We start from the raw sequence: 26,703 nt of genomic DNA on the forward strand, positions 1-26,703 counted from the left end.
CCGCTGCAAGGAGGAGGGAACGCGGCTCTTCGCATCGCCGCTGCGCCTGCATTACCGGCGACAGCAGTTATGGACTCATTCGAGGTCATAACCAAGGTTGCGTTAACGTTGCTAGCCTGTGTGTAGCGGAGGGTTGAGGACGGGTGACGTCGAGTGACGTCGAGGGGGTCGGAGGCTTATCAAATAACTTATTAACTGTCATTTTGTCCACGACGCGAGCCGACTGAAGATAATTCCAACGATGTGCGAACCCTTCTTTTCCACATATTTTTTCTTATTTTTCGATGCAGGTTTTTTTTTACCGAGGGGAAAACAAGTCCCGTTTACCTGTACAGCTAGATTCATACGGTTGCGTATGCCTGTTTTTATCTACGCGTATATGTACATGTACATATAATATAATGTAATATGTAATGTATGTAACATGTATATTGTATTTATAATGTGTATATTATCTCACCACCCCTAACCCATCTTTCAATATGTTTGCTTCATTACCTTCGTTAAAATGAGACAAAGGCTCGCGCCACCGCCCTCCTTAATAAGGCTTGAAAACTTCTCAACGATACGAGACTGGTATATTATTTTTGGTCTGGCCCGGGGGAAAAAACTGTTCCAGTCGTTCAAACATCTTATCATGTTGATAAGGTAAAACAAGCATAGTCCGAAAAGTAGAGAGTAAAATTGATGACAGAGCAAAAAATAGACCAACACAAACATGGTTTGGGAATACGGCTAATAGTAAAATAATAGTTTGACAGATAAAGCGAGGTTTTTGAATTATTGGTGCTTAAAATCTCGAACGTGTGAAACATCCTTATCGCTAGCGTTTAGTTCAATTCATCCCACGGCAGTAAAGATACAACGAAGTGCTCTATAGCAAACAGGTACCGAATGAAGTCTAGAAAAATGTTGTGGACCGAAGATGCTGGAATGCCAAACGTTCATTGTCAGCGGAATTTATAGAGAATCATTGTTCACAAGTTTCCGATAAACATTTGTTACTGTGTTTAATCAATTTTTTGTTCGACGATGTCTCGCGAAAGAATAAGCCGATTTTTATGCCTTTCGCCTGAATCATCAATGCGATGTTTCCTAATCTATAACTGATTGGATTTTCATTAAAATCGGTCGATTTATCATCGAATTAGTTGCAAAAATCGAAATCGTTTTGTCTAAGATTTTTACTATCGCAAATAATTGCAAGTTCTAGGACTGGTCCTGTTAGCCCAGTTGATTCTTCTTGTTTTCCACAAAAACCTAGACATACTCACTTACGTAAAAATTCCCAAATCTAGTTTCTGCTGCAATAGTGATTTTATAAAAATATAAAGTTTTAGAAAATAACCATTAATATGTAATAAATGTCTAAACATTTTTGCAGTTGTAGTTTTTCAAATCTTGCAACGGATTTTGGTCATCAGAAAATGACAATGCCATGTTGGGTTAAACATGGACATCAAATAGCCACGGGAAACGGTTCTAGTAGCATACTTCAGGACATCATAAATAGATACACATGAACAGGTCGTGTTGCACCTATGGACTCCGGGACCGATTCATGTAGCGATGTGCATAAATAAACGTAGAATAACCGGATCGAAAATTTTTGGGATTACACAGTGACCCGTCAAAGTCAGACGGAGCGTTTATCCTGAGCACGGGAAACACGACAGAGGTGCGTGCGTTTTGGTCATATGCGTACGTGAACAAGCTACCACCCAATGTAAACCCTCGAGGGTCAATAATTTAGAGCGTCAACTATAAACACTAAACCCAATATCTCCCGAGTGCTTCGCGTCGACACGTACGCGGCGCCAACTGTTATATAAGTCTACACAACCAACCGACCCGCGATATTTGCGCACGGTGTGCTCTGCGCTGTTGTGCGCGGGGCGCTTGCGATTAGTTTTCCCGATCACGTTCGTCGCACCCGAATTAACTTCGTCTCCCCCAAAAGTGAGAGGAGGAAAGGTCGACTCTCCGGAGGCTCTGACCTTCGTCCCTGGGATTGGACACCTCCTGAAATTGAAGCTGGATCCGTCATTTCGGGACAACAATAGCCGGACAACACCGTCCGGGAGGATGAATCATCGCTGGTACATGGCAGAGCAGTCTGTCGTCCCGAAGCCCAACGCCCTGCAGCCATATACCTACTCCTTCTTCTGGACCCCCAGAGGGTAGACGCCTTTGATTATCATTTCTCCGCCCCGTTCGGTACAATCAATGCCGCCCGGGTACCAACGCTCCTCCGCATACACAATCAGCTTAATTACGCACCTGGATGTCCCAATTTTTTTCAACATTTTGTTCCTTTCTCTCGTTCATCAGACGATATCTCGAAATGCGGCTGTCTTACAGATTTTTCAACTTTAGACAAACCCTTTACCGCTGCTTTGACCCTTCTCCTTTTTCATCGATCCTCTCGGTTTCCTGTAGGTACTATACCTACAGTATCAGACCTTCGGATCGAGCTGTTTCGTTATACTGTATACTCTCGCGTGGGCACGATGGAGGTTACTGTCCAATTTCAGCCATAATTCAATGCTGTTGAATTTACGCGCGACTGCTGTGCAGCGATATATATTTGGCACACTGCTGAGGAAAATCAAAAATAGAGCCGCAGGTGTAGCAGTTTACGGATGGATGCGAGTACGAACTTTACCGGAGAAATGTTTAATACAGTATCGCTTCGCAGAGTTGTTTCTGTGCAAAGCTGCGCCAAGTTGTAGAGTGCTTGATAGATTGCATATTTGAGAATAGTGAATATTCCTGATGCACAATAATTATGTCAATTTTGTAAAGCATTCAGAATGCTACCTTCACTCAGAGTATCATTTGCAGCCACTTCATCAGCGGATTGATGGTTTTTCTTATCTTGATTGGGATAACTCGTAGTCTATAATCAATTTGTTTGTATCACTACTGCATAGTTGGACATGTACTCAAATTTTTAATCTACAGTTTCGTAGTTTTGAAAATTTAGAGTACCGAGTTTCCACTAATGGATGAACATTTTTTTTTTTTTGAATTATGCAGTAGTTGCTCCGAACGACATCGGACGAAAATAAACGAAATGTGGGAGTATCTGAATGGTAGTACGAACCTATTAGATCCATCCTAACCAGCTCAACCATTATAAAAACCTGCGCACAGTTTTTCAAAATGATGTACCGGTGCAGCGGTGTAAACACGGTACTGTGATTAAGAACGTATGCAAGTATCTACGAATAAATGGCGGAGTTCGATTGTTTTTGTACCTGATAGGGATTAAACATTAAAATGAACTTTACCACAAGTGTACTCAAACATTACACAATGATACTTATCTGAATCATGATAAGTGAGGCTATGAGACATGATAATTCATACTGGCACAAAGTTTTTATTCGACAAAGAATAATCTAAGGTCTCAGAAACAGCACTCCCAACGTCAAAAGCACAGTGTACCGTGATATGACTTTTCCATCATCAACTGAGATTTCCTGCAAATAAAACAGCGTAAGTATTGGTAAGGGAAAATTCGTGTACCGATCAAGAGTTGATGCGTCGTACACTATACACGTGAACTCAAATTTCGAATCATTGACCAAATGGTTGGGGTAGTAGCTGAGCCTTTTCGTCAAGTTCTGGCACAAATTTTTTGATTTGCCATGACTGGTTCTTGGGCACTTGAATGCCAACATTCCGAAGAGTGTATTGCCTGGGCTACAGACGTTAACGAACAAAAGAAAATCACGTCGTTGGTTAATTTGTATTATGTGACACTTGACGTCTGTACTACCATTTCTGACAAGATATCCCTGTGTGGCTGTAGAGTCCGCATCAGCTGTCAAGAAATATCTTCCCAGTCTGTATTATTCTTCGAAATTCTGAAAAAGAGCTCGATTGGGGACCAATTATAATAAAGGCGCCGTTCTTGGTCAGGGATAAACTGCAGTTTCCGTCGATCGACGACGGAGCCGGGGGCATATTTTGGGGCGAGAAATGGGATCGAGCTCCCCTACACATCAAGTCAAGTAATTGACTATATAATGGATTCCAAAGAGTGCAATACGTCAAAGTGACGCGTCGCGTGGGGGCGATCGGTCCGCACCATCGTGCCCCGCGTCCTCTATATTAAATCCCGTACATAGATCCTCCTGCCGTACGTACAATGCGAGCTCGCGACTAATTCGTGATGATTTTACAAACGGGAAACAGCCCTTCTTTCCCTCCGCTCGTACTACACGTGATCAGGGGTGGCTTACGGAAGGCTCCCGCATCCGAGAGGGAGGGAGCCGACTTTTGCGTCATTTGGAATTTCGAATTAGCATTTCGATAATCCACTCTAATTAACGCCTGTAGAAAGCCGTGTAAAAAATTACATTTCTCATGCCATGGTATACTGTTCTCGAATCAGAATAATTATAGCAATGTGGCGTGCATTGCCATACCAACGTTTTAAGTAAGATGCCATATTCTGTTTTCGATACGGTTACCAGTTATCCGTTTGATCCTGAGAATCATATGAGCAAGGTATACGTGTCTAAACGTTTCTTATCAACTATTTCCACGAATTTTTATGTGCGAGAAATGATGGCTTAAGCACTAAAAATAACGGATTACAGCCAACCGGGGTTCTTACTGGATCGGCATCGAAACAATTGCAAGCAACAATTTTACACAAAACGATTATTTTTTATTTGTCTCATGCAGTTCGTAGCTCGTCAAAAAATAGCAAAAACATTGTACGACCCCTCGATTATTAGGAGCATCGAGCAGGACGCTTCCACGAGCGTGTAATTCGCACTCCACGATATTCTTCCTCTTTCGCGTTTTCTCCCTTCAGAGCGCTTAGCAGTCGCCGGTTCTCTTTCGTGGGCTTCTCATCGACTTTCTCCCATCTTTCGTGTCTTCGAATTCTTTTCGGGCTCTCAGCTGTCGGAGACTCTTACGGCACCTCTTCGGCAACGGGAACAATAGGGTCGAGACTCCCCCCCCCTCGCCCTTCGCGGCTCTTCGTCCGAAGTAATTTCGCGCTCAAATTGCTTTTCAACCGATCCCCGAGCTGTACTGTCCACCCCAATCTCGCCAAGATATTGACTTTCATCTTGTAAGAATACTACCGTGTTCTCAGCGATGGCGGCGCGACGGCGGTGCACTTTTCGCGCGGTGCTGGAAACCCTTCAGATTTCATCTTTATTCCTTTTTTCTTCTCTATCTCCCTTCTCCTTTAGCTTCTTTTTCAAAATTGCTCAGTAGCCCGGAAAATGCAATTGCACGAACGCATCCAATTCCGGATGACACGAAGGGACGTCACGCGACAGACGTTATGTAATGGTGTGTGTTGCGTAGATGCCTTATACCTACCTTCACATCCGAAATTCTGCGTCAAGTTCATAGAAATCTCATCAAACTATATATAAATATCGTTTACATCACAGAATTCCGCAGAATTATACCGGCAGGTTTTCTTCAAAGTACTTGTTCGAAACGCGCGCGATTCGACTTCCTTAATTTTGATTGGATGACATCCGTTCTCCCAGCCTGAAGCAAAACTTCGCCGACAACAACAAACTCCCTAGAATCGCTCGTTTGACAAGCGATAGCCAACCCTAACCTTTCACCTACTAAGAATCGCCGGGTCACAGCGCGTCCTTATCCACTAGGCATTGATCATTCCGCCTGTCATGTTGGTAACATTTTTATGAAGTTGGCTACACTTATAAACTAGACGATTTGCAGTTTTCAAGCAAGTCCTTTTAAGACAACTTCTCGGTATAATATAGAAATGAATGTGTGATCTGTGTTACATTCTTAAAACCGCACTTCGCGCATTCATCAGCCCCGCATTTTGTCTTCTGCTTTTCCGTTATCATTATAGCAAACAAGTGTCATATGGACGAAAAAATTCTAGGCATAAAGAGTGAAAATGCATCTATTAAGAAACTTTCAAGGTCTCTGGAAGTTTCCATTTAAAAATGTAAACCATTTCAACTCTTCGCATACCTGAGCAATAACTGCTGTGGTTTTTCAATGCGTTCATTCCTCTTGCAGTGAAGTGTAAAGCTTTCTTCATACTCGGCGTAAAGAAGTTTATTGAAGTCCTTGGCTAAGCAAAACATTACGAACAGCTAGTATTTCTTGTTACTGAAAACATTTGTATCATTGAATCGGTCACTTTCGAAGCCGCAGGTATACTCCTTGGCCGTGATTACCGCTTTAATGTCCAATGATATTCATCGCACGGCTTATATAAAGGTGCGCTGGCGAGAAATGCAAATTATTGTTGTAGCTAGAAAACAATATAATTACAGAGTCATGAATAAACTCGCATAGCTGTTTCTCGACACTTTACAGCCTTGCCTTTGCAGTTACATAAAGATGCGTCTATACGGCGCACATGCATGAACCTTGGCGCGGATAATAATCCCGTAGGAAGTGCGGAGAAACGTGGAGCGCGTGGGTGAGGAGGATCAGGGCGTTCATCCCCGGAGTCAGCAGCAGCTGAGAGTTACCTAATAAATCGTTGGTTAACGTTGTGTACCCGTGGTAAAAAATGCGGCCGGTTTCACCGAGGACGAACGAACGGATGGTCAAGAGTCCACAATCGGCCAACTCTACTGAAATGACGCTATCTTCTAATTTATCCACGATTCATCATTCGGCGACAACAATTGCCGTCCGGCTGGGTTCGTTCCTGCCGGTTATGGCCTAGAAAAAGCTAACCAACAATGGGCCACTTCATCAGCTCACCGAACTCGGTGGGGAGAGGAGAGGAGAGGAGAGGAGAGGAGAGGAGCTTGATCTCCGCGACCAGCTTCGCTTATTGCGTGAAAACTCGACGGTCCACGCCCCCATTATCCTCTCTGTCCCTGGTTAATCCTGCGTCGCGACGGCAGCAACCGAAACTGGCCGTACACACGTGCACACACATGCACACCACGCAGGTACAGTAAGTTGTACCACATTGAGAAACGGATAAGTCAAAAGGTCTTCCAGCCCTCCCTCGGACGACCTCCGTAAAAAGCCATAAAACGAGAAGTAAGCGGACGAGGCGCATACACGAAGGATTCATGTGTGGGTAAAAAAGTTTTCGTGCGTTGAAACAGTATCGTTTCATTCGACTTCACGTAATAATTCCGGCTGGGTTATCCCGGGGTAAGAACTGCAGTGAGGCTCTAGTTGCATATCTGTGAATGATAGCCTCAAAGATTGTGCCGCACAAATTTTGTATTAAAAAACAAAAACTCCATTCTGCAAAACATTATTTCTATCAGAGATTATAGTCATTACAGCAATTCTAAAATCAAAGAATTATTATTATAATATTATCGTATGGTTTGTCATCGTAGTAGGCTGCCTGGAAAAACCTGCAGAAATGTCATGAAACTGGATATTGAGGCTTGAATTGTTTGAAATTCCTAGGATTGCAAACTTAATTCTGGTGAGAAAGAAGCCAAAGATCATCACGCATTTATTACGTAAAGCGGATGCACCTTTCCCTGCTGCAGGATAGCAGCTCGCTCGCACTAAAAATGCCAGTCACTGCGATTTCCCATGAAAGAATGTCTCAATTCCAGGGGCAGAAATCCTCAAATAAATAACATTCCTTCCCCAGGCTGCCTGTGTCATCCCATTCTATCGACCCCTGCCCTGCTTATCCAAATCTCGCTTAAAACCGCGAACCCGTCAAATGGGTCTTAAATATCGCTCTGTTTGCTCCCGCCCCTGATGCTTCACTGCTGCACATTAATATATACAGCCGCCTATAGCTGTATCCCTGCAGGCACACAGTGCACGTGTTTGTTAGACCTGGGGTAAATACTTGTATTACGATTACGTCAACTTTCGCATGCGTCAATATGGGGCGTTGGACCGTTTCCTATCCGGGGAAATTTTTTTTAATATTTTTTTTCCACCGGAACGGCAGTTTTTTTTTTTTTTTTTTTTTTTCGCGGACTAAGAAGCCTCCCCAAGTAAAAGCTTCTTAGCTGAATTACAGGGGCAGCTCGGAATTCTGTATTTCTTGTAAATTTTGCGTACAGTTCAAACATCTTCTCGTCAATAAAACAGCTCCAGAAGTTACAAGATTTGTTTACGTAACTTCCGCAAAAAATACCGTACACATACTACGATAGAACGCGATTTACTCAGATCCTACACTCAGCAAAAAAATACTTCTGGTTTTGTTTGATTGTGAGACAAAAAGGTTTCACTGTAACATGAACCTGTCGAGTGATTCACTCGGAGTAAGCGAGAACATTTTATTTGATTCCATCCAAATTTATTTCAACGCGATAAATTTTTGTTTCGAGGGGGTGGATTTTTTAATAGGTTCAATATTCAGATAAAACTTTTATCTGGGTGTATAATACTCGGCGACTTCACAGTTCATTCGTGTGATTGCGCCGCTCCATTGAAGGGTTGATTTTTTTAAAAAACAGAAGTGTTTCCAAAAACTGTAACAACTTTCACGCGTCATGTCCCGGATGTGTTTGAGGGAGAATTTTAATTACAAGCCTAGTCGAAGGCGGCAGGTTGAGTCGACACATGGAACGAAAGCATTCCGTAGCCTCGCACCGGGACTCATTGATGCGTGAAACTGCGTGCGTGTGCGGATCGCGCAGCTCTGCAGGCGTGAGGAAAGTTATGTAGCTTCGCTGCGGTGGGTACATAAGAGCACAAGGGTCCAAGTCAATATATATTAAGATTCGCGCCACCCCATCTCGCCGACGCCCCCGAGGGCTGAGGGCCTCCACCCCCGCCCTCGCCCTCGCCTTCGTCCTTGCCCCCCAAGACCCGACACTCGCCTTGCACCCCGGACAACTTTCTGTTCAGGGTGCGGCGCGTTTTCCGCCGGCACGCCGCTGGAATTGCAATGATGGCACGATGGGAGATATTGCTGCCCGCCTTACAACCGGCCCGTCGTTTCATCCCTGTTGCTGCAGACAAGCTCGCCTGGCAGTCAGCTTGTGGAGAACCCGGCACACGATCTTCGTACATCTACTCACCCATCAGGGGTGGAGGAAACTTTATTAGCTTTATTTCTAACGGCAGTCCGCACCTATTATTGCTGACTGGCTCGCCAAAATAGGAAATATTGACCAACTGCTGGAGCCCCCTCCGTGGCAGTCCCGTAATTGTCGCGGGGAATACCTATGAAGAAAACTGCACAATGTGGCGAAGTTTTGTCTTTTTTTGATACAGGACGTTTTTCTTTTTAATTACATCGATTTCATCGAGGCTGTTTCCGAGAACTCTGAGGAACGTGATTTTAGTACTTTTATTGAAAAACGGCTGCGATGCAGATTGGTATACAAGACGAAACAGCTTAACATGAAATGAACACGTTGATGGTCGATTCATTCTATAGGAATTAGACAAAAAGGGGTTACTGTTGAAGTTTCAGAATACTTGGGGTGCTTGATTGTTAGAAAATCAAATTTCCAAACTATGAGAAAGGAACACATTCCGAGACATAACCTCTTTTATTTCGTAGAAAATATCAATAGTGACAAGTATTCTAATTATACAATTTAATATAATACAACATCCAATTTTATAAACGTGACTAATACTCGTTACCCGGTATCAAAAGTCGTGAAGTAAGACCGCACGTACAACATTATACCACCAGAAGATTCAACGACACATACGGCAATGCAACGAAAAACTTCTACGTTCCAACGGCAATGAACAGCATGTCGGTAAATCTAGGAGACATCGTCAGCTACAACGCACTGAATACGAAACTACGAAGATAATACGCAGAAAAAGACGAGGAATAAAAAATGAAAACAATAAAACATAGCGTAGAACACACAAATAAACGCGACAATTATACAGATAGGAATCGCCTCATATCGCAACCTCGCACACAATACAAAAATAAAATATGACAACTCACACATCCAACAAGATGATAATCTCCCTCAAATAACCCTGATACTGTTATATCTCACCTGAATAAAAAAAAAATATTATTATTATTATTTTTATACATTTTTACAAGTTTCTTTCCGCAACCACAATAATGCACAGGAAAACACCAATCTTTAATTGAGCAGTATAGATTCTCGTAAGAAGTTACGTTTTCAACTCAACGCGACTATTTGAAAAATTGGCATAGAAATCGATCAATTGCTTTTCTACTTCTTTCAAATATACGTGTATAGAAAATTGTCCGAATTAGATAAAATGGTTTTTGTTTGGATTTGGAAGCAACCTCAGTCCACGTCGAGGCCTTTGTTTCTGAATCCATGTATTGGGGACCAGCCGACCGCCCGATCATAACAACTCTCTAACGATCACCAACATCGATCGCACGAGAACAATCGGTAATCCGATTTTGAACGACGAAACACAGCTCACAATCAGATCACATTCTGTGTTCGGTGGTGAGCGAGTGCGGTTGTACGATCTGGAGCTACACTAGATTTGCTATCGGCGTTTACCATTCTATTCAATCCCGGCTATCTTTTTTGATTACCCTTGTTTTCAATTACGAGGTTTTCTTTCCCTTTCGACTGTGAGTTCAACCCGGATAATTTATCTTATTTTCATTTAGCTACCTTATTCTGTCCACTTTCATTTAGTTTGAGAGGCCAGTGCTCTCATTGAGAGACCAGTTCTCTCTGTGGATTTGAGAGCCCGGTGCTTTCATTGAGAGATCTGTGCTCTCTGTGAGTGTCAAGAGACCAGTGCTCTTGATGCGTGTTATTACTTACACTAAAGCCTATCTTGCTATTATCATAATAAGTATTATCTTCACCATTCAATACAATGTACCTCCAGTATCGAGCGTTGTCGTACCAACACCGGAAATTAAGTTTATTCTCTACTCCAAACAGACAGCTTTATACGTCTCGATGAAATATTTATCCCTCTTGTACAATAGTTTCAGATTCTGCCTGCACATGTTTAATGTTCGGTATTTGGCAAGCTCATACCTGATTCAAGGGATAACGCAAATCATTTGTAGGTTTTTACGCATTTGCCGCATCGTTCGTAAGTAGTAGTCAAAAACCTATATCGTTTTACGTATCCGCGTGTTATTATATGAGCGATTCGGGGTGTCCCTGAGATCGTTTTCGCTTTGAGACTATATACGTATAGCTATATAAACCGTACCACGTCGTGTTCACTAACGCGGCAAATATGCCAGCTGCTGCCAGTGCTGTTGCTGGTTCTGCTGCTGCATTTGCGGTGAAAATTTGCATTTACAGTGTCGGGGTACAGGAGGAAATTGACTCGCTCTCTAGCGCGAAATGATTGTAGTTATATGTACATATTCTGGGTGAAAATGAACAAAGAAGAATAAAATATGCACGGCTAAGTTCGTGTTGACAGTGCGGGGATGGAAAATCTTACATGCGTCCATCTTTGATGTCACCATTCATGTGAATAACTCCTTGGATGCAGGGAAAATGGAATTGGAAATTAGGACAACATATTTTTTTGCTGGGAGAAAGTCTAATATCATTGTTTTCTCTAGAAAAAATCCTCCATTAAATTATAGGATTCTTAGCTTGACTCTTAAGAGATTTCTCGCAACTGGTAACTTTTCTCCATTTAAATAAAATCTAAAAATGCTTATCACGTATTCTAGGTTCTGCGCAGTATTTTCCAAAATAATAATAAATATAGTCTCACATGGATGTAATCGTAAAGGTAATTCAATTATCTTGAAAAATGAAGATGGATTTTTTTACCATGCATTGGCAAAAATCATTACCTTTTATACTTTTTGCTTCAAATGGCGGTCGAAGCCAAATTTTCCAGGTGTACGCAAGCAATTATGTGTGATTACGGACGTTAAAATGAATGTGTCAACTGTGAAACGTTACTACACGGCTATTTTGGAAAATTATGCTAAGGAACTGAAATAAGCGTACCTTTTACCCGTTGTTAGAATGGAAAAGAGACACATGGAATGAGGCACCTCTTGTTGCTTGATTTGAAATGGTCTGATGGGGAAAAAAATTTCAGTTCTTTGACGTATAAACAATTACAAATATTGGGATTAGGAAAGATGCTGTTTTTCAGGATGAACAGACCGAGCAATAGAAAGAAAAAAATAACCGTTTTGCTAAGCTTGCGAAATTTCAACTAATGGGGTAAAAATATTCGCGGGCTGTGAGAAATGGTTCCCTTTTTCTTCTTCGTGATGTAACATTTCTTCACGCCTTTCTTATAACGCACACACGACACGCGATTCCCTCTCAATTTTAACGAAGCGTACGCAAAAGTTATTTCGAAAACGGACGACCTGCCTGACTGCAACCGTGTTATGACAGGGCGTGGAAAAAAATTACCTTATCGTTTTAGTCCCTCGACACACCGATCCCTGGTTATTCGCATTCACACTCGCTTCTAGCTATATGTAGATGTATACTGGACGCAGTTCAGGCTAGCGTGTATATATGTGCACGCCTCGAGGTATCCGCGAAAGCGAATAACTAGAGAAAGAAGGAGAAGAAGATAAGATGGAATTTACTTACTTTATTCACTTCTTTTTTTCTGCAAGAGAGAAATATTTCAAATTCTTTCAACGTATTTTTAGTGCCGCAAGTTAAGGGCGTAAATTTAAAGCCGAGTTATTTCGGATCACAATAAAATGCGGGGAGGCTTAATATATATATATATATATATATGTATACGTAGTACATACCTCTAATGCCTAACCTGATGTGCAGCCCCATGGCTCACATATATCATATACGTACACCATATCTATGCTACGGGGAAGAAAAACTAATTTAACTTTATTGCGGCAAATTTTATATCGGTCGTAAAAAAACAATTATTTTCTTCTCTGTTATTTTGTTTCCATTTCTGCTTTCTATCGAGAAATTTTTGCTACCTACAGCGGAACTTACAAAAGTGGAAAAAGCCCGCGCCCGCGAATTTTTGCACTGGTCGCTGTAATAAACGTCGGCTCGAAAACTAAGCCCGCTATTTAATCATACCCGTCATTAACGTGCTCTGATTTATTTCAAAGTCGAAACACTTTGCAATCCTCAGCTCTCGCCTTAATGGCATTTAAACAAAACTGTGAACCACGAGTTTGGAGTTTTTACCTTTTTAATATCCTCATCTTTACGCTCAACATTTTACTTTGAACACGCCTCGATTGAAATTTACAACCGATCTTCCCACCCTTAAAGTGTCGTGGGAATGCGAACGGAGAAAATTTTGTTTTCTTTCCCTGCATGCACGGTGTTATAAAACATCAATAGCGTGTTGTCTTGAGTAGAGATGAAAAGAAACAAAAGTAAGAAACGGATATAAGAAATCGGGGCCACTTTTTCCAGAGCATAAATTTGAGAAAAGGCGTCGTTTAAGCCTATAAATATATCCTTAAAGTCCACAGGCAGGCATTTATCGTATAAGTATATTTACGCATACATGCACACCTTTCTGAAATTCCAGTCTAATTGTAACCGAAGTTTGTGGGTTTTCGAGCAAGGAGCTGCCCTTATTTATTGGCCACGTGTTACTCGACGTGTGTACACGCTTCGGATAGGCGACGTGTCGCGTGTCCCTGCGGTGTGAGTATGGGTACGGTAACGCTGGTCGTTTCTTGTTACAGTGGGTCGAAGAGTCGTTCACGAATTTCGAAAAGGGTATAAATTGGAGAAGCTACGTAGTCTGCGACGTGGCCTACAACAACGTTAACAACTGGCTATGGACACCGTTCATAGAGAGGGGACCAGCTAACCGGATGTACATAGAAGTGAAATTCACTATTCGAGACTGCTCGCTTTTTCCTGGTAACGCTCTCAGCTGCAAGGAAACCTTCAGTCTTCTCTATTACGAATTTGACGCAGCTACCAAAGAGCCACCGCCATGGGAACCGGACAGCTACAAACTCATTGGTAACTATACGCAAGTCATTCCTCTAATCATTTTCACCACCGATTCCTTGTAAAGGCGTCTACAATTTCGTCCAATCAAATGAACAAGCAGTTTTCCGCTATTCGTACTGTTTCAATTCAGAAATTGCCTTGTACTCTTAATGTTTCGAAATCACGCCTTGGAGCCGTATGAAATATCAAATGGGAAAAATAAGATTAAGAAAAACGAGCGCTATTCTATTTCCCTGAAAACTAGCTGGCCATATTAATTTGTGGTTTTATGTTCGAAAGCGTGATAGGGACAATAATTTCTTATAACACTGTAAAAAGTTGATCTTCGCATCTCTATTGTGGTTGTAAAAAAATATTGGCCTTTTTTCAAATGGCGCATGATCCTTCGAAAAACTGCTTACCTATTCAGCAGACCTACCCCTTATGCACAAGAACCAACTGCAGTTGTGCGGAATTCCGATAAAAGTTTCATGTATTACTTTCCTGCCTGTTGGACAATCCATCAACCAATAAACTGCAATCGTGTAATGTAACGATTAAATCAAGCTGGTGCAGGCCTGTGTTTTATCCAGAGGTCTTGAGTGTTTAAAAATCGATTTTGTACGAATGAATGTTAATTAACCTATTTCACCGCGATCCATCGTTAAGCTCTTACGAGCCTGTTTTAAAAGGCAACCTGTAATTTCCTCCTCCTCAGGTCGAATCGCCGCCGGAGAGGGTAGATTCAACACAAACACCCAGGAGATAATAAACACAGAAGTGAAGTCGATACCGGTAACGAAGAAGGGTGTATACTTCGCGTTCCGGGATCAGGGCGCCTGTATATCTATACTGGCAATAAAAGTCTACTACATTAGCTGCCCGGAAGTGAGCGTTAACTTTGCTCACTTCCCGGCAACGCCGACTGGAAGAGAAGTCAGTCAGATCGAGCAGTCGGTCGGTACCTGCGTTGCTAACGCGGTGAAAATCGATCAGCCAACTTTCCTCTGCAAAGGAGATGGGAAATGGTATCTCTCAGCGGGTGCCTGTCATTGCAAACCCGGTTATCAGGCCGACGTTGAGAAACAACAGTGCAGCGAGTGCCCTATTGGGAAATTCAAGTTCGAGGCTGGTTCTCAGAGCTGCGAACCGTGCCCGGCTCACAGCAAAGCTCCGGATTACGGATTCACAGAGTGTCGATGTGACGCCGGCTACTTCAGGGCTGGAAAGGACCCCAAGAACATGCCGTGCACTCGTAAGTATATCTCTCGACACAATTAGATTTAAAGGTGAAAGGGAATCCTGGTCACTTCGATGAAACGTGCAAAAAAATGTATGTTTGCCAAGAACGGAGTTTCAAATCACTCGAAAGCAATCAAAACACAATTAACACGCGTGTTTTGAACCTACCTATGTTCGATTCTCATTGTTTGTACACTATCGTTTTCCTTAAGTTGCAACATTCTTTTCCAGTGTCATTCAAATTCACGTTAAATCCTTAAAAATCATTCGAGTGTTTCCGAAGGCCTTCGAATTTCCAGCCCCCTTCGTTGGCATATTTCTATTGAAAAATTACAACCGATCAATCGGGTGATAACCGCGAGTGCAAAATATAATTGTAACCTTTAACGTTCAAGTTTTGCGTTCATTTGTCAAGTTCCAAAATTTGACGAAATTATAGTTGATATTGTACGTACATCTTCATCAGCTCCTCCCATGCACTTCCCGAGCCAATGAACTTTGACACGGAAGGTACTAGCTAGCAAACTGTATACATATCGCAAACTAATCGATGATGGATATTGCTGATCCAATTAGTAGAGGCTAATTCGCAAATTCGACGAAGCTACTCTATCTGATCTGTACAATAGAGTTTCATCTGCTCAACGAAGCGACGGTAATAACGTTATTGGGCAATATTGTATCGTTGAAAATAAAATTGTACTAGTATTTTCGCTACAAAATCGTCAAGCCTTGTATAATATATAACACTTCTGACATATTTGTTTCGTCGAGAAAGATTTTTTTTTTTCATCTATTGTAAAAAACGGTGTATTCAATTCTCTGCAAGTCAACATCACTGGATAAATGTATAAGTGGTCTTTGAATATTTCTTGGAAATATTCTCTGAAACTTGTTGACAACGTTTACCATTAATAATTATCGGTTTGCTTTACGTGCCAAGTTTTTGACCGTAGCTCAGGTCATTAGAACCAAGGCTTTTAGAATGAGATCCTGCACTATGAGCGTTTTTCCTAACCTACGGCGGCGCTACTGCGCTAGGTACATAGTCTAACCTGAGCTTACGGCTGCCGTAGGCAAGGTAGTCAAGTGAGAAGTTCGTTTGATCTTGAATTTTGCCGACAACCGAGTATTTCAACAGCACAATCGATTCAAGTTTCCGCTTACATTTATCCTACCATCACCTTTTATACGGAATGTGTTATAACTTGCTGAATTTTTCACGGAACTACGAAGTCGCAGGTTCTTTTATAAACTTTGTTCCAGTAGAATAATTTGACCATGGGTTTGACCATCGAGGTACGAAGTAGTGTCCTGTCTTCGAGTCACTTCACGAATTCAAAGACTAATTGAATCCGAATGAGTCAAGTATTTCCAACGAGGTCATTTGAGTTCACGTTCCTTCAAGTGAATTCCAAGTGTACATCTAACTTCAAGTTTGATCAACCCCTTAATTTTCAGCGATAATTAAAACTAGTTGCAAAAAAGTTTGTACATGAGCATCCAACAACATTGAAATGATTCTTGACAGCCTTACGTTGGTACTTGGTTGTCAGTAAACTCCTTATTCCAAATTTCCGGTTCATTTGTCAGTTTAAAAGTATGAGACGGATAAAGATTGTCAGGGATATCACGGCGTGAAATTGCGCGTATACGAGAGTTTATATCCCTAATCCGCGGTGCTAAAGGCACCTGCGTATACATATATGTTGTCACGTCGACATCCAGGCGAAGAGAATGAAAACGCCGTTCCGAATCAGTGTTTAATAATTTTCGTTTATCCTTATTTGACAGAACCCCCGTCAGCGCCGCAAAATCTGACAGTCAATTTTGTGGATCAATCTACGGTAATCCTCTCGTGGAACTCCCCACACGTGCAGGGTGAAAGGTCCGACACAACTTATAGAGTGGTTTGTGACGCCTGCAGCAACGGGGTCAAGTACATTCCAAACACCGTGAGTATCGGAAACTTTCAAGTACTTATCGTGGAAGTGGAAAAAGCTGTTGAATCTGTTTTTGTGTGTCATCTCACCCACAATATTCCAATGTACATTTTTATGTCTATATATAAAACATATCCAGACCACTACTGTTGAAAAAAAACCATTGAACCCACACTGACAGATATATTATGTTATACCTACCTTGCCCCACTACCAGAAAAGTTGGAAACGACCTTTTCTTCATCCATTGAATTAATTCAACAGAGTGCCTGACGAATTAAAAAAAAAATCGCATGCACCAATATAGGCTAATGTGAAAAAACTTTTATGCCGCATGATAGGGACTTTTCAAAATTCGTAATAGCCGTGTTGTTGAACATCTTTTAACCCTTTCATATCTCGGCTGTTTTTCCGTGAAAGACACGACTTTCCGATTTCGAGGTCTTATTGTCAGATTATTCAAAGAAGGAATATTTAAATAATCAATACTTTTTACGCTGCATATTTTTTTAGACTTAGACAGTCGAGATTTTTTCAACATTTGTATAATATTGTAAAAAATTGTACGTTGGATATAAAAAAAGGTCCTTTTCTAGTTTGAGCAATCAGTTCTTGTGATTTTACTATTAAATTGTATACTCCAATCCGCCATTTCAATGATTATTTGAATAATGTAATACATTAAAGATGTCATTAAAACAATATTTACTGTCTATACATGTATAATATTGTTTTAAGACAAATCAGTACTGCTAATATATACTTAATAAAATCCCTAGTGAAGTACAAAATTTGTTTTAATGTCGAGTTACCTAAAATATAGCAACTTCCAAAAAAAAAAAAAATATAAAAAAAAACCCAAACAAACAAACATATCAACTAGATATTGTAGAACCAAATTCATCTCTCTCGGTATTAATTTTATCATGGTATTCTCGGCAGGTGTGTACGGCCGGCGTATTATATAAAAATTCTTTCTTTCAATAATAGTCTTGCAGCTATTTCAAAATTGGAAATACTAGTACCTTTTACCCTTCTCGGCAGTAAAAAGGTATAAAAGTTTATTATCACGCTGTTATACTCGGAAAACAAATCCATCGTAATGACGAGGGGAAAGTGTAGCGGGGGCTAATGGCCGCCATTGGTCGATTAGTGGTCTACCTCGCAATTTCAGTCCCCGCGTTCAGTCGACGACCGGATCCGGTGAATTTCCAAATATTGGTTTTTTTTTAGCACTCTTCGTAGCAACAAAGCTGAATACCGGCGACATCTCCTATTTCAAAATATTCAACCGGCCGTTTATTTCAAAGAAATTTTCCTGTCCTCTAAACGTTACAGTCCCACCATTGCATTCATGAATATCCAATCAGCTTTCGTAATAATTAAAGGGAACATAACATGATCTCCCCGAAATACTAATTTTATGAAATTCAAATTCCAAAACTAAGAAATTTTCTCCCGTCTGTAGTTTCAAATTGAAAGAATCAGAGTAATTTAGAATACTCGAAGGGTTGTTTCAACAATTCTCGAAAATTGAGCGACGCACTCTGTGTACTCTATCCTTGACGAGAATATGAAAATTATCTGTCCGGGTACGGCAATTGGTGATCTAGAAAATTATGGTTAATTATGAACAATTTTAATTCCTTCATTTTAGTCTACAAAAAACTTCTTAGTTGGCTGAAACCGAATTTAATATCACATCTCCAAAACTCCGAATAGTGAGTTTTACTTCTTCAAAATAATGAAGCAAAATTCAAAAAATGACTTTACTCGTTTGGCAAAACTTTGTCCCACCGAACCGGCTCTGATGTCGTCAATTTCGCGAATTCAGAAATGTGAACTTTGTGAATATGTTCTTCAAGTAATACGCTATTTATTCATGCAAATAAAGAGTTTTTGTCTTCTTCACCAATCGCACCGCCTCTACTCTTTTTTCGAACGCCAATGAGTGTTAAACTTTTTGAATAAACGAATGCATAATGGGAGAAAACCATGTTTATGATTACGATAAGATAAGAATAAATTAAAATAGTTGGTCGAATGGGGAGAATAATCGCACACCGTGCTTATTGTTACAGGAGATATTCAACGACACGAAAGTGACGATCACTGGATTGAACGCAGTGACAACCTACCGGTTTCAAGTATTCGCCGAGAACGGTGTTTCCCCCTTGGCCGGCACGCCGGACTACGTCGACATAACCGTTACCACGGAGGCGAGCGTCCCGAGCCTAGTCAGCAACGTAAGGTTCACCAGCGTAAAAAGTACCGAGCTGAGCATAAGCTGGGACGCTCCTATCACCGAGATCGGTGGTGACAGTGATTTGGTGGAACGATACGAAGGTGAGTTACATTCAATTTTTACTTTACACTTCTCTTCGTCCGATTTTCACATTCAAAATCAACAAATAAATCCAATGATAAAAAAAATAACAAAATAAACACACGTAATAATGTTTCTAAGTTGCCAGAGCGCGGTCAATCGAAACAAATTACTTCTTGGAGTGATTAACCGTTAGTCGAAAAATCGATAACCATGGAGTATGACACGTGCGTCGCAATTAGCGGGTTTTTTTTAAATTGAACTTGATGGTGTGGTTTATATATGGAGTGTAGACATTCTTCAAGTAGAGTTGCCAAGTGGATAATTTATTATTAATTAAAATCTATTATTAGAAACAACCTCTGATCAATTTCATCCTTGGACTAGCAAGCGCTGCAGGATTGATGACTTTTACGGGAAATATATTCACGTGCTAGAGAAGCATAATATACAGTACCCGTCCTACCTGTATTCGATACGAAAAACAGACAAGAAAAAAACAGATGACGGTAAAGTGAGTCTGCAAATGCGTATACGAGGAGTACGGAAAAGATCACTTTTAACTACTAAAAATTAAAAGTGGTCTTCTCGTGGCACACTTTATATAAAGAATCGTGTGCAACAAGGAGGCAACGGTCTTTTCGCAACGCATATTTGCAATGTTCCGTATTCGTCTTCGGCTCCAGTGTGTGCTCACCTACGACTAACAACTATTGGAGTTAAAAGTGGTCTTTACTCCGCGCATGTGCATTCGCAGACTCACTTTACCGTCATCTGTTTTTTTCTTGTCTGTTTTTCGTATCGAATACAGGTAGGACGGGTACTGTATATTATGCTTCTCTATTCTTCTCCGACTGAATATATTGGCTTGCCAGATGGGTGCTGGTCACAGTTGCCGGACAGTGCTGTACTGTCGCTAGACTTGGCTAGGGTCATAAAAAGTTTGAATGCACGTTGGTATCTAAATCGTGTGCTGACGCACAACAAATCACATTGCAAATTTACGCTCGGCTCGAAAAGCCCGAGTTTTCTTTCTTGTCACGCGATACAGTATTAAAGCTCACTTACAATTAGGCATGATTTGAAGCGATTTGAAAGAACGAAGTCTGTCCTTATAAGATTGACGCGCACGGCCAATATACTTATCAGGCGTTCGCGAACAATACAGGAAAAGAAAATACGAAAAATAAGAGAAAGTCAAGAAGGAAGAGAAAAGGGATGGGCAAATAGTTGCCGATAATCAAGCATAACTTTTCTCACACTTCCTCTCTCTCTGTTGTGTTAGTTAGACCACAGGGTATTCGTATCTTTCTATACGTACATTACACCAAACACCTTTCGCTAGGTATCACATCGGGCTGCACGAATATGCGTAGGATAGAGCTAGTATCACGAAGTCAAAGGTGAGACTGGAAACTTATTAGATTCGTGTACGTGCATCCTCGATTCTTTTCTAACTCTCCGTACCCGTCTAAATTGATGGACACTTCCGAGAACGGTACAAGTTTTCTTTTATTTTTTGTATTTTATTTTTTTTTGTTTCTTACTGTTGATGATTTTATTAAACATAACCGTTCTACGCATGCTTGAACTCCACGACGCATCTAGTGATTTATCACCCCGTTGAAGATGTAATACTGTTAAACAAATCATATCTCGCACTATGTTATTCCAGCGCATAAATATTGTCCCATAATGCACATTGGGAAGTTCACTAAAACGATTTACCGAGGAGCTGCGATTTGTTACATGAAGAATTAGCTCATAAATAGCTTTTGGTTTGTGTCTTTTTTTAAATGTTTCCGCCACACTGTAGGTGACAATTTAACGGAGATAATAATTTTTTTACATATACAATATATATACCGTACACTATACAACAAATTGCAAAAATTAAATGAAGCGAAACACCCTTCGCAAATTCATTGTCATTTTATTGGCCATTATGAACGTTTGCTGTCTGCATTTGTCTTGTTGAAACGACGAGGTATCGATTTCCATCCGCCGTGTTTCTTACTCGATGAGCAGACGACGATGAACGTCTTCAGTAATTCAAGTTAGATTTATCCGCGATCGAGATGAAAAATAAGTAGCTTTCAGAAAAGTTCTCAATATGATTACGCACTGGAAAAAGATTTCCCGGAAGCCCAAGGCAAGTGCCAATACAAAGCAAATATTGCTTAGCAGCCGTCGGCCTTGTCCGTCTTACGCGGCTTTTCATTAAAAGTTAGAATATAAAATGTAAACAAATATTCTATAACTGTGCTCTGAAGAGACGAATTTCTTAATACATTGCTGAGCAGCTGTTGAAATTACGTCCAATTGAAAACGAATCTGCAACTTCTTTAGTTCGGGGTTTGAAAATGATTACAAATATTTTTTACCGAATTCGTCGAAAAAATTGCGACATTCTAGATGTAGAATTTAAAAATCTACAGATATTACGCAGGGTGTAACGATTGGAACCATTGAAAATCGTATTTACAAGGTTATAGAATAAACATTATGTTGGATTACATTGCATTTATTAGTAACCGGGATTCAGATATATTTATACTTTATACTGGTAGCAGAACCGACGTAAAGACAAACCAAATTTAAGATAAACTTAGCATAAAATATTTTTAACATTTATCGACAAACAAGCAGTGTGCATGTACATATATCTATGACGATGAAACACAGTGAAATCAACAATTCAAAAATTAAAGTGTTTCTTCATCCCATGCAGACGTAACGATAATTTGACCCTAACGACAACACTGATCGATTCACGAATCTAATAAACTTCACGTTTTCGATTGTTATTACCCGCAGATTGCGAAATGTCGTTATCAGAGTTCATAATTGTTGCAAAATCTGACCTTGAATTACCGCGTTCAGCGGGAATACTTACAGCAGACTAAACTGACACTCGCATTTGTCTCGTACATAATCGATCTAGCGTTTAAAAACCAGCATACACCGGCGCATCGGATCAAAATCATTGGCTGACTGATGGGGCAGCCAGCGATGGCTATTAAGCTAAAAATAATCGATGTATCGATTAATCGAGTTCAAAAAAATAATCGAACACGACTCGATTAATCGGTAAAAATTAATCGATTCGTCGATTATTTTGAATTTTTTTGAAACGGTGCGTATGACACCAAAATTTTCTAAATTTCATTATGTAATCTAAATAACCGAAATTTTTTTTTTGATACTTTATAGCTTTATTTATAATATATTTCAATATCAGATGAAACTATTCATTTATCTTTTACTCATTATATCAAATAGGTATTCAGTAAGTAAGACAATGATAATAATAGAGCTTGGGGGTCAAAGCTTGGACGGGTAAATATTTCGACTGACCGATATATCGAAATTTCAGACATGTGAAAATAAAATAATCTTGATTTCCGAACAATTCATTTTTCGTTCTTTTATTTTCACATGTTTGAAATTTCGATATATCGGCCACTCGAAATATTGACCCTTCTGAGTTTTGACCCGCACCCATAATTGAAACTTGAGTCGCATAAATTGATATTGTATCGCGTCGTTCGTGGTAGTAAAAAACAAAAACCGATTGTGACGAAAAATAATCTAGTTGGTCGATTAATCGAGTTTGAATAATAATCGATCATACTCGATTAATTGGGAAAAAATTATCGAATTAGTCGAAAAAAAAATTAACAATGGCGTACTTTAAAAAATTGATGGTTTTTCTCAAAAACTGAAAAATTTCATAGGGCTTGACTATGAAATTTTTTTTTTGTATTCTTGTTCTGAAAATTGCATTTGAAAACAAAAAATTTAAAAAAAAAAAAAAAAAACGTGGTGTTCAGTCCATTTTTGAAAAAGTTATGGGTAGTTGAAAAGAATTGTCGATTTGGTGTGGAACAACCCCTACCCAAGAAATACGATTAATCGATTTTGCAGTACGTTGCTATCCACGTTTTGATGAAGCCACAAACGCCACCATCGTACAAACTTCGGATCTGGCGGCAACGTTCAAAGGTCTGAAGCCGGCTACGGATTACGCGATTCAGGTGCGAGCCAAGACTACCAGAGGATGGGGCGAATACACTCCGGTTGTCTTTAAAAAAACACCTCACGCGCTGGGGCTCGGTAAGTTTCGATCACGCTCAAATTTATTGTCAAACTATAATGTTAATGAAATCATACCTACAACACGAATAATTTCTCTCGCTGTGTTGCATCCACACGATTATCATGGTACGCATAGAAACGAGACCAAAATATATGCATTCTTAAAAAATGAAAAGCGTGTTTAACTTTAAATATCCATATTTATTATTCAATTTAGTATTTCAAAAATTGTCGCAGTATTTTTCTGCATATACGGATATCACAATAGCAATCGTCTTCACAGGAATTTAAAAATTCACAGTCACGCCCTAATTTTTGTTTTTACGCAAAGTTTTACTAAAACAAGTTTGTTATCCCATGTATGCACCCTTCAAACATAGCCAAGTATTTTGAAGCAATTTCATTTTTTTTTTTCTGTGTAAAACTGTTTTCCTACTTAGGAATAACTCATCGAAATACTGTGTTGCAATAGGTAGTTGTATTTATTAAAGAACGTTGTCTAGTGGAAATGTTTATATTCAATACCTCGCTCATCTCCGTAAAAATTACCGTACGTATACACGCCAGAATTTCCCCGAGTAATTAGGAAAACACGGTGCGTCACGCGTAAAACTCCTTTTATTGTCAATGATTTTTACGGCCTAGTATAGTTTTTATGTAACTTTACACCGGTATAGCTAAAAATTTATGTCGTTTCAAATTTAGGTGGTAGTTGACTCCGCGAAATCAATTGTTATCGATTTACAGTTGTATTTACTTTTTTCTAATTCCTGTTACACTTGGAAATAAGTATCCTCAATAAAATTGAAACAATTAAATACATCGGAAACGTTCAACGTGACACTATTTAGAGTAGAACGGATAGTATAACATATAGGCTATGTTATATAAGTATTACGTGCCCTAAAATTTCGAGTTACAAACTACACACGAAGAAAAATTATTCCGGTGTAAAATTTTCTTGAAAAATACCTTATCGCTGGACGTTTAATCGTTTAATACATTTCACAATGTCTTTTATTTAATTAGTTTCACCGAAATATTTTTCCGATTCTTTAAGAATGTATTATCATTATACTTTCGTTGGAATTTTCTTCGGCTGACCACAAAGTATTACAGAATACTCGATGTATAATAAATCGGAAATCCGTGTAACCAGATAGGCTCGCAGACTTTAATTATAAGAATGCGAAAACGTTCGCTCGCCGTTTCGCTCGGTTGATCGCATAACTATACTGTACTTGACTGTATCATTGAACCTAAGTACAATCAGCCTATTTCGTGCCGTACGCCGAGTATTCAGTTGTCATGTTTGTGCATAAAAGAAGTACAGATATTTCGGTGATAATATTTTTTTTTTATGGTCGGCGAATGGAAATTTGTCTTCACAGAGAAATTTTGTAACTCTAGTTTTGCCACGGACTTCCAAGGTCAATTATTATATTTCTAAAGATCGATTTTATCAACCGAGAATTTTTTTAAACGATTGAGAAAAAATACTGGTCGCTGATAATTCGGCAAATAAAGCTTTAAAGTTACGAACAACAGATAGAAATTAAGAGAACTCCATTCACCGAACAAATTACGATTATCTCAAACTCCTCTACGACTTCCCTTTTGATTAAACCGTATATCTCTACTTGCTGGAATTGTGATAACTCTTCAGAAACAATCTACCGCTTGGAATAAAATCGATTTCACGTCTCCGTTCACGAGTCTCTAAACTTGAGAAACGGTAATCAGGGTGATTTATTTGAGTCGGTCGAGGGGGAGCGTATAGGCATTGGGTAAACGGGGGAAGAACATCTACTTGCGTTAGTTTCGTCGGGGATGAGATATACCGGATACATGAACTCTGAAGCGATTTGCTAATGCCGAGAGGTGTTCCCGGCCTAGTTTTCTGCCTCGTCACTCCTTTACGCCCCTTATTTTTCACAGATTACGTCGGTGACGACGACAACATGCAGGTCAGGATCATCGCTGGCGCGATCGTCGCCGTCGTCGTTCTCCTCGTCATCATTATCATTATGACGGTGCTGTTCTTGCGAAGGTAATCATCAATCAAATTTCTTCACGCTTTTATCTTAGTAATTGCGCGTGACGTGTGCGACGTGTTGAACAGATGGAAGAAACTTCAGCACGATTCGAAACAAATGGAATTAAAGTTCGTTGCTGGGGATTAGCAAGAAACTTCGTCGCTTTCTAATTACTGTTTTGTAAATTTTTAAATTTTCACCCGATATTAGTTGAACTCGTATCGAATTTCGAAACTTACTCTTAAAGAACTGATTCACTGGAAAACAATTAGTAACGATATCTCTGCATTTTCTCCTGCGCTGCAGCTCTCAACTACTCGAAACAAAACGTCTCGGCTAATATATAATGACTATTAAAAATTGTATGCTATTTTTGCAAAAGTAATCGAATATAACCTGAATTCATTTTATCAAATTACCTACGACAGGGCTTGTTTTTATCATTGGAACGTTTTTCAATTTTCTTCGCATCGTTCGCATTCGTGGCTTCCTTCTGATTCGCTTTGATCAATTAATGTACTTTTCAGACTAGTTTGATGTCTGGCTTACGGTAAGAGCTGAGTTGAATACCATATCGCACAATTACCGAGTCATCATTAAAATATCCGCATTATATGCTGCACTCGGTATAAAGTTGGATTAATTAAAGAGGGGGGAATGAAATTGTTCTCGTTACCGAAAACCGGTAGCATTGAGGAAGGGTAACCGGGATTGGTAGCCCTTCTCTGATTAAATCAATAGACGTTTAAGTCTGGTTAAATTCGTTCGAGCTGAATCAACGCTGAGTACAAATTTCTCGTCCGGATTCTCTCTCCCGGGAAGTAATTGATCTCTGCGGATCGCATATTTTTTTTAAACGAACTTAAGTACCCAACCGCCTGAGGGCCTGAGAATTCCCTGTTACTTATTATTTAAGCGATATGACACAGGAAAATAATTAATTCAGTGCAATTTTGCTGCAGCAGGGCCTCTGATGAGTGTAACAAAAAGCAGCCGAGCGATTGCGACACCCTTGAATACAGAAACGGAGAAGGTACGTAATCCACGAAAATATTTCAGCTTTTTTTAGCATATTATCTAAATATTATCACTTTTACGCTGATTATTTATTACCCTTGTATCTTCATACCTGTTTCACTGCGCCCTGTCATGTCTTGTGACTAATATTCAATTATACCCCCTGTTGTTGTACCGGACCCCGTAACCCCCCCACCCACCCTCTCACG

The 26,703-nt window shown here is 40.0% G+C and overlaps 1 protein-coding gene across 15 annotated transcripts in view; it reads left to right on the top strand.

Annotated features, from left to right (window-relative positions):
* Positions 1-26,703, top strand: part of LOC124184492 (ephrin type-A receptor 4) — a 156,845-nt gene that overhangs the window by 114,005 nt on the left and 16,137 nt on the right. For 10 of the 15 annotated variants that reach the window (XM_046574238.1, XM_046574243.1, XM_046574253.1 and 7 more), the window contains exons 4-10: positions 13,577-13,862; positions 14,551-15,087; positions 16,869-17,029; positions 19,099-19,363; positions 23,271-23,459; positions 25,380-25,491; positions 26,440-26,510. In XM_046574238.1, coding sequence (XP_046430194.1) covers positions 13,577-13,862; positions 14,551-15,087; positions 16,869-17,029; positions 19,099-19,363; positions 23,271-23,459; positions 25,380-25,491; positions 26,440-26,510 — 1,621 coding nt within the window. The remainder of the gene's footprint in view (positions 1-13,576; positions 13,863-14,550; positions 15,088-16,868; positions 17,030-19,098; positions 19,364-23,270; positions 23,460-25,379; positions 25,492-26,439; positions 26,511-26,703) is intronic. The other 5 variants (XM_046574239.1, XM_046574241.1, XM_046574246.1 and 2 more) reach the window with 1 other exon arrangement.

This window comes from Neodiprion fabricii, chromosome 6 (genome assembly GCF_021155785.1).
Source record: "Neodiprion fabricii isolate iyNeoFabr1 chromosome 6, iyNeoFabr1.1, whole genome shotgun sequence".
Classification (NCBI taxonomy): domain Eukaryota; kingdom Metazoa; phylum Arthropoda; class Insecta; order Hymenoptera; family Diprionidae; genus Neodiprion; species Neodiprion fabricii.